The sequence below is a fragment of the Gasterosteus aculeatus genome, chromosome 13 (genome assembly GCF_964276395.1).
Source record: "Gasterosteus aculeatus chromosome 13, fGasAcu3.hap1.1, whole genome shotgun sequence".
Classification (NCBI taxonomy): domain Eukaryota; kingdom Metazoa; phylum Chordata; class Actinopteri; order Perciformes; family Gasterosteidae; genus Gasterosteus; species Gasterosteus aculeatus.
In genome coordinates, this window is record NC_135701.1 from 11,317,821 (window position 1) to 11,326,404 (window position 8,584).

General features: G+C 41.5%; 1 protein-coding gene across 1 annotated transcript; it reads right to left on the reverse strand.

The window, feature by feature from the left end:
- Positions 1-3,736: 3,736 nt before the first annotated feature.
- slc14a2 (solute carrier family 14 member 2) lies at positions 3,737-7,669 on the reverse strand. Its single transcript, XM_040196789.2, has 10 exons — positions 7,524-7,669; positions 7,159-7,218; positions 6,872-7,040; positions 6,299-6,488; positions 5,986-6,114; positions 5,666-5,858; positions 5,352-5,499; positions 4,955-5,089; positions 4,816-4,865; positions 3,737-4,743 (listed from the first exon to the last, which is right to left on the reverse strand). Exons 1-10 carry the CDS (start codon positions 7,545-7,547, stop codon positions 4,354-4,356), a joined length of 1,488 nt encoding a protein of 495 aa, XP_040052723.2. The 5' UTR covers positions 7,548-7,669; the 3' UTR covers positions 3,737-4,353.
- Between the last annotated feature and the right edge of the window lie 915 nt (positions 7,670-8,584).

The following is an 8,584-nucleotide window of genomic DNA, read 5'->3' on the forward strand; positions in this document are numbered from 1 at the left end:
GACTTTCTTTTCTTTTCTTTAATAAACCACGAAGGAAATCATTGTATTTACGACACAATACTAAATATGACGCAACTTTTAAGATTCGAATAAAAATATCTGAGGATGACTTAAAGCCATTTCTCCAAACTCTGTCACATTTAAGCACAAAAAATATATTTTCTACTCTTTCTTTTGAAAAACATGTTGATGCGATTGAAATGTCTTTCATGTGATTCACACTCCTCGCTTGTCTGTCTAGCTCTTATGGAAACTTTTTCTTTGCTTTGATTAATATTTTACTTTGTTTTGATATATTGTAGGCTACTATTTAAACTACGGATTTAAATTCTGTACATGGAATGTTCCACTAAACTTTAAGTGTCCCCTTTTTGTCTGTAGATTCCGCTGTAGCAACCTTTGTAATATTTTGTGTAGCCAGTCGTGGCTGCATTCTCACCTTAAGATGAATTCAACGTTCTAAGAAGCCTTGTATTGACTCTAATGATGACGCATGTTAGTGCCTCCCGTGTCTCTGAGCCAGATGCATTTCTCAATGTCCCACTGAGGCTACAGTCACACAAATAGATTAACTGGGCCTTCCAATTCCCCTGCTGTCATGCTATTTACACTTTGTCCAAACACATAAAATGACAAGTATGCAAGTCCACATGATTTTTTGGGCTGTTCCGACACAGAATTCCCCTTTGTAGAAAAATGTCCTGGAAAAGTGTCAGTGTCAGATGTTGTCAATGAAACAGCAGCAAGTTTTCATTTCAATCAATGCGGGGTGGCCAGTAACCGAGGGGTCTGGATTCTGTGGTTTGTGTCTCTTTTAAAAATGCAAAAAAGTACAATCGTTGCGTTTAGTTTTGGGTTTTAAACGGAAAAAAACAAAACGTGGTACTTCTGTGTTTTCTGTGCTTCAATAAACCGTAAAACTACTACATAGTCTTAATATACCGTCCCCTTTCCACCTGTCTTGTAGTCTTAGCTTTTTAGTCTTACTTTGCACTAAAGAAACATACAATGTGCACTGCTCTTCATTGGAGGTGTAAACATGTAATCCTTCTGTGTTGACAAACCTGTAATCGAGCCTCCATTCACGCATACAAACTTTTCTTTTTTGACACGTCTCATAAAATGTTCTGCTGAAGTCGAGGGAGGTACTTGCATGACTACACAAAGTCACTTTACAGGCCTGACTGCGCCCAACATTTTTATATCTTTGCACTGCTGACGTGCAGTAAAGAATGCTTTGTAACTTTGTAAAGAATGCGGCTAACTCAATCTCTGAGCGACGCGCGCACTCTTCTAGGAATCCAGTCGGCAGGTATGTAGGAGGTTAAAGTCGTGAAACTAAATGGTTAGAAAGTTAATTGGTGTCACACACCTAGTTCATCAAACAATGGACAACTCACTGTTGAGCTCGTTCAGTCACGACACCTTATTAGAAGAGCAAGTGTAAAGATGCAGCGCTGCATCGAGGGTGATCAGTGGCGCTGTGCACGGTCACAGACGCCTGCATTCGCAGCTGCAGCTCTGTGGGCCTCACATTGATCGGTGTGATCTATTGGTACGCCAGTGACAAAGAACTGTGACCGGGGGAGAAGAACGACACAATGCTCCACACCTCCACTCTTCAGTCTCTGTCTCTATTTATTTTCACCGTTGCTGTCAAATGGTAATTATGACATGTTAACGGTATTAAGCAGCAATGTGGATTGAAACATGACCTCTGTGATTTCTAAGATGAATGCAGAGTTTTGCATTTTCATCAGGATCAGCTGACGATGTCTGTTGGGATAATGGATTTACGTTCATTTCTTTTGTTAAAGATGTGAATTTGTCTGTTTGCGCTACTTGAAAGTTGCTTCCAGGCCATTCTCCTTTCACTGTATGATTTCTCATCATGAGATGATTCTGCATTTAAAATATGACGTTTTAATCTCTCTGACCCTTCAGTTCTAATCTTACCACTTAGAAAACAAGGCCTTTCCACAGACAGGCTGGCTGAGTCTCAGATGTTGTGATAACTTGCATGTTACTGAGATGTTAGGATAGCAACATGGTCCACATTACGCAACCACTCCTCTGTCAAAACGCAGCATGGCTGCTCCACTAGAGGTCCCTCTAACTTGCCCCTCTCTGGTCCATGCAAAACATCCGCTGTGGCTCCTAAACTTATCGACAACTTTATGGACGACTTTGTTGCAGTTCCCTTTAAATTTTTTCTAAAAAGATGAGTATTATTTCTAGTCCTCATGAGGTTGGTACTATTTCACATGTATGATGATGAAATGCGTGTCTCATGATGATGGCGACAGCTCCAGAACCTGCTCCTTTGAGTTATAATACTGCCAAGACGTTTAGCTTTAGTGGAAAATGAGTATATATTTTTAACAGTAATAGTAATTTTTTGACATTATTCAACGTGTGTCTATTGAGCCTTATCACATTAACATTAGATCTGAATGGTCAATACGCACAGTGGTGTAATACAGACTCATATTAATTGAACGGGCAAAAATACTTTTTCAGTAGATCTAACGCAGCCGTCACTTCAGGTCATTGAAGCATTTTGAATGATTTGTTACATGATAAAGCTGCTGGGGTTAGTTTTAAAAAAAAGTAAACTGTGAGGAAGTTGTTATCCCACTTTTAAAATAATTTTGTTTTAAAGACTGAAACAAATTCATTATCAGTAAATCATATTAATGCATTTTCTTCAGATATTTTGTTTTATTTGTAAGTAAAAAATTTGTGTTTTATACTTCTGTACTCACCTTTCGTAAGTTATTGATACTTAATTTAGCTTCTCAATTAGCGAAGACTGCAGTTTTATGTTTAAATTCTGTGTAAAAATCCTGGAAGCTTCTGGACAGTTGTGCCGTGTCTGCTTATCTGATCATCTCTTGATCACATACATGTGGTATCTCCCATGCCTCTTTCAGTTAATCACACCCACTGGAGTAAATTAAGAGAGAGAAACAGGCACAACAGGAAGAGTAGCTGTCGAAGGTATAACCACAAGACCGAGGTCAATGTGACACCTGTGCACGTCAACCACATCAAGAGCCATGCCGATCATCCGTTTCGTTACAGCGGAAACAAAAAGATGACTTCTTGCTGTAAAATATTTCTTCAAGCCACAGAACGGCCTGTGCGCAGGAAAGTATTTACATTTTCAAATGCACTTTCATGTTTTTTGACCAGTTGTAGCTTTCAAAACAGGCAAAAGAAGCCACAAGTGAAGACTAATTATTTATTGTAAAAGGGGCAAAAATACCTGAAAACACATTTGCCCATTTCTTATGTGATGACGGATTAATTGTTGTTATCAATTCTTCTTCGTAGACCTTATATTTTGGCCGATTGTTGGTTAACAAAGATTAAATCTGCTGCACGATGGGCCCTGGGTAAATTCTGGATTACATCATGCGGCGACACCACGGTCTGACTCGCATCAATGAAATGTTGCTGTGGATGCGTGTTCTCTTGTGGCGCCGTCCAAGGACAGGTTTACTTTGATTCCACGAAAGGATACCATTCATTCAGCTGGACCTTTGGTAACTTCATTTATTGTCTAATTAAAATGTAGGTTGTGCAATTCCACAGTGAAAGTGTAGTGAGAGACATGTACTGATGTGTCTGTGGCCAATTTCACACGTTATTATATTATATTATGCCCACCAAATAATATTTCCGCAGACATTACTCAGCTCTCAAATAATAAAAGTTCTATTACTGTATCCAATCCATTTAATTTCAGAGTTGCTTTATTGACATGATGATAAAAAATACAATAACACAGAATAATGTTAAAATAATATTAATATAACATTACAATTATTATATGCTAATGACATGTTATGTATAGCATGAAAATGACAAATGAACAAAAACACACATGTGTATCTGTGTGGCGGACATTTAATGTCCTAACAATGTCCTGAAGGTTGTGTCATGTTAATACACATCAGGCTGCAACATAAAGGTACTGTCTCCTTCAAGGACCGTCTTTACATTTAGTGAGGTAATTAGGCTCTTTGAAACCTACAAGTTTCCATATAAACTGCAAGCACCAAGCTGCGCTTTGTGTCCAGCAGTTGTTGCAGGACTTGTTCAAACAGCAGCAAGTTCATTTATATGCACATTAAATGAACTCAGATTCAGATTGTCCTGACAAACACTTCTTCTCTGGGTGAAGTGTTCGGTTGGTTTTGTCTCCATTTTTGAAAGCATACTTATCGTATTTGCTATAAATATTTATTGACACATTTTGCCTCCTGTACCACAATTTAGAAATGAATGAATTGGTGGTGTGGTATTTTGTGATATTTTTTTCATCTCTCCTACTGCAGAAATGCGGCATTAAACAAGATCAGCAACAGCGACCTCGGTTAGATCGTCGTGTCTGACATCTTCAGTACCCTGCTGTTCCACCTCTTCATCTTTATCGTCCGACGCCTCACCTTCGCCTCTCCTCTCTTCCAACCTCTCAAGTTCTAGCCTCAGTTGCTCTTTCTCGTTCATCACCACCTCTTCTTTGATGCGTTTCTGCTCCTCCTCACTTTCTATCCTCTCCTTGTCGGCCGTTTGTATTTTCTCCTGCTTCTTCAGCTTCCAGAAGTAGCGCAGATTTTTCTCGGGGTAGGTGACTTTGGCCAGCGGCAGCTTGAAGACCGCGCTGATTCCCGTGGTTAAGAGGAGGAAGGTGAGGGCGGAGAGACAGAAAGGCCAAGTGCAGGATGGCAGGCCAAACTGGAGATGACAAACAAGCGTTACGCGCCGTTGCAGGAGAAACTACTGCTCATTAAGTGAGAAGACGCTTACCGTTGACATAACATTAGCAATGGCTGAGCCGAGGTACGCGCAGAAGAAAGCTGGAGAAGGAGAGAGATGCTGTCAGATGACAATATCGCACTTGTCATGTTGTCGTCCTTTTATGGACAGTGTTTTAATGTGTACTAACCACACGCGATGGCAAGGAGATGCACCTGCCAGGTGAGCGCGTAGAACATTCCTCCGATGGCAATGCAGGCCAACACACAGTTGTATCCCCAGAGGCCGAAGTAAATGTCTTCAAAAGGGGCCGCCAGAGCCAAACCTGCAAAATATTGAATCACAGCCATCAAATAAATGCCGAGTTAGGTTTCAGCTTGGATTGTCTTAAGAAATGATGACCCTCCTCGTCATTTTGCACGGAATTTGCGGGGATTTCATCTTGTGGTTGGAACATATCGATTGTGGCTTGAATTTATTCTGAAAGTACGCAAGGAAGCAAAATAAGTTGTCTTGTAGATGCAAGCTCTCTAAGCTTAGGGACAGAAACACGTTTTCATTCGCCTGCTGAGGCGTTGCCCTCTCACCTGACACCATGCCCACGGCAGATCCCAGCACTGCATGAGCGCAGGTGATAGGGGAGGAGATGAACAGTGAGATAATGAAGATTCCTCCGGTCCACGGGTTGTCACAGCCGTAGACCTGGCCGACTCCCACAGGCACCGACATGAACAGCTTGAGAGGTGAACACAGGAAGTTTATTGTAAATCCACAGCACAGTTCACTCATCTTGTGTATAATAACCACAGCAGCTCCCACGGAAAATGTTGATCAGACACGTCGCAGGCAACGTGTTTTAAAGCGAGAGCTGTTATGATCACACCGTGGCCTCATCGCTGACCTTGGACACGTCGATCTCAGCCCAGGTGATGTTGGGCAGCTCTGAGCGCGGCTGAATGAGGACTTGGGGGAAGTGGTGGTTGTAGTGTCCGGTGGCAACTATGTGGAGACACACCAGGATGTTGAAGGGCAGCGTGAACACTGGCAGATCCCATCGACTGTTGATGGATGCCAGCGCGCTGGACACAATCGGACTGAAAACACAGGGACACCAAACACGTTATTGAAGTATAGTTATTAAATGGTCATACTACCACGTGCCATGTACATTTCTTATTAAATCCCTACACTGCATCATTTTAAACTCCACTAGTTGCTCACCACATCATGGACAAGAAGATGTTTGGGAGCAGGAGCCACCAGTACCAGTCTCCTTTGTTGGAGAACACCGCCATCAGCAGACCCACCAGGATGCCGTTGTAACCATACAGCCCCGAGGCTATTGCACCCCTGATAGAAAAGTGAATTGGATTGATTAATTCAAAACATTTTGCCACGCAGAACTGTGTGAAATCGTCGCACATTCTCATTTCATCCACTTTTGTTTGTATTCAATGTAATTGAATTCTTCATACACAGTAACGTCTAACTAAGATTTAATTTATTAACATGTGCAGTATCAGTTTGTTCAAACCTGTTCTGTTGCAGAATGAGGGCAGAAATGGTGGCAAAGAGTGTGCCCACAAAGCCGTTGAGAGCCCACCAGTAGTTTTGCAGGATGAGACCAGCAAAAATGATGAGGCCGCTTAGAGGGTTGTTGACGAACATCACCTGAGCAGCTCCACGCAGAACCCAGTCCAGCAGCTGCAGCAGGAAAAACTGCTCTGGATGACAGAAAGAAGGAGCAGATAGACGGCGTTGAGGCTTCCGCGTTGAATGTTGTGCAAGTCGTAGCTGATAAATAATAACAGCGGGTACATTCGTTCGTACGTTGTTCAAGGTCACATCACCCTTGTCTTCCCAGGGAACATGTTGAACATCTAAAACTTTACGGCCTTGTTAAAGTTAATGATGTAATTAGAAGTGACAGCAACACACATAAATCATAGATTGTATCGTTTAACTTTACTTCAAGTATTGTCTCAGTTCCAGTTACGTAACAAAGAAGCTTATCCTTGCTGACGATCAAAGAATGCTAGAAGAAGTGCCGCTGAGAGACGTCATGTGTAGGAATGTTTCAGTCTTTGTGTTGCCAGAGGAAACTTACTTTCCATCCATTTTCCAAACACCTTCATGTCTCCAGAGAAGTAAGAGACTCCTTTGAGGAAGCGGGCCCCGGCCCCCTGCTGGTTTCTTGGCCCCGGCTGCTCGGGGTCCACCGGGGAGTTGTCATGCTCACGCGGCGGCTCGATGTTTGCCATCAGGGGCTGGAGCTCCTGCAGATATCATTTTTCTTGGTTATACATCCATCGGAGAATCTCTCATTCCAAAACCCTTTGCAGCATGTGAAATACACGCAGAACGTATGTGCATGAACTGTGAGCATTGACTTACAGTGAATTTGGCAGCGCGAGAGGAGCAGGCAGCAGGACAGTTGATATCCTCGTGAATATCCTGAGAGGAGAGCAGAAAGGTTCTCACTTTGCAGCACATTACGTCTCCATCACAAATGCATAGTATTTCAAAAAGAAAGAAATATTTAATGACCATTATAAATTCTGGTTATCATTATGCTTTATTTACTAACTCTAGTCAAGGGTTTGAGTTCATTTATTTTTGATCAACACTACATCAAATGTTATTGCTCTTAAAAGAGGGAATAATATATCAACCATAATTTGATTACCTTTAAATGTTAGTTCATACAAATAAATAGGTAGACATTTAGTAACAGGTTAAAGCCCTGCTGGTGGTCCTACCTTTGCGCTGTGCGTTCCAGGCATGAATCCCAGAGTAGAGACGGACCAGCTTCTGTCAAGCGGCGCCGGGGAGGTTCCCGCTGACAGCTTTTATAGCAACAGAGATATCACAACCTCTCATCCATCAACATCTCATAAAGCACGGACTCCCAAACTGCAGGGTGCCCCGCCTAGGTAGGTAGGTGTGCCGGGGGTAAGGAGAGAGAGAGAGAGAGAGGGAGAGACAGAGAGAGAGAGATTAGAGATAAATTATTGCACGAATGTGCCACGGCGGATTTGTTACTGGTGTAAAGCGCAAATATCAGCTTCAATGCTGTGTCTTCATCACCAAAGGGGGGGCTTGACTGAAAAAGTGTATTAAGGCCTTACTAAAAACTCAAAACCCCAAATCCTGAAAAATTACAAATATTTTTGAATGGTATCTTTGGTAGAACTTTGGTAGAACTTCTAACTACTAAATATTTATTCTGTTGTACAAAGCGATCATCATCACGCGATGATCGCTTTGCTGCACGAGGACACACTCATAGATGCATAATGCGAGGGAAAATGTTTGTTCATTTGTATGTTTGTTCCTTGGGCATTTATTTAGTCGTTAGCCAAATTACAGTATAGTTAAACAAGCTGATAAGCAGCACTGATTGCCGTCGCAGACATCTCTTCGTCGCCAAAGAAGGAAGAGGAGTAGCCTGAAAGAGATTTACATTTTTCTTCTTTTGTCAAATCTTGAAATAGAAAACAAGAAACCAACTTTTAGAGCTCAAACTCACTTTGGAGGAAGAAAAATGTCCACCCCCCAATAATGTTGAATTTTTATTGAAATAACATTTTCTGACTCCTCCATCTACGCTTTTTGAAATAATTAAAAAAAACAACATAGCAATCACTTTCAGGTAAACCAGATTGGTTCATCAGACAAAAACAAATCAAATATACAACCATCTTGTTAGAATAATGCAAATATAGATCATCTGCAAAAAATAACAGAGATTTAGCAGTAAATTGTTTATCGCAGCTATAATTAACCTGTTTTGCGCTCAACATCTTTTCATAAGTGCTAT

Coding starts and splice junctions, on each gene's coding strand:
- slc14a2 (XM_040196789.2), bottom strand. CDS start 7,547: ATGCCTGGAACGCACAGCGCAAAG. Junction 7,219..7,523: donor CTGGAACGCACAGCGCAAAG/GTAGGACCACCA, acceptor CTCTCCTCTCAG/GATATTCACGAGGATATCAA. Junction 4,744..4,815: donor TTGCTAATGTTATGTCAACG/GTAAGCGTCTTC, acceptor TGTCATCTCCAG/TTTGGCCTGCCATCCTGCAC.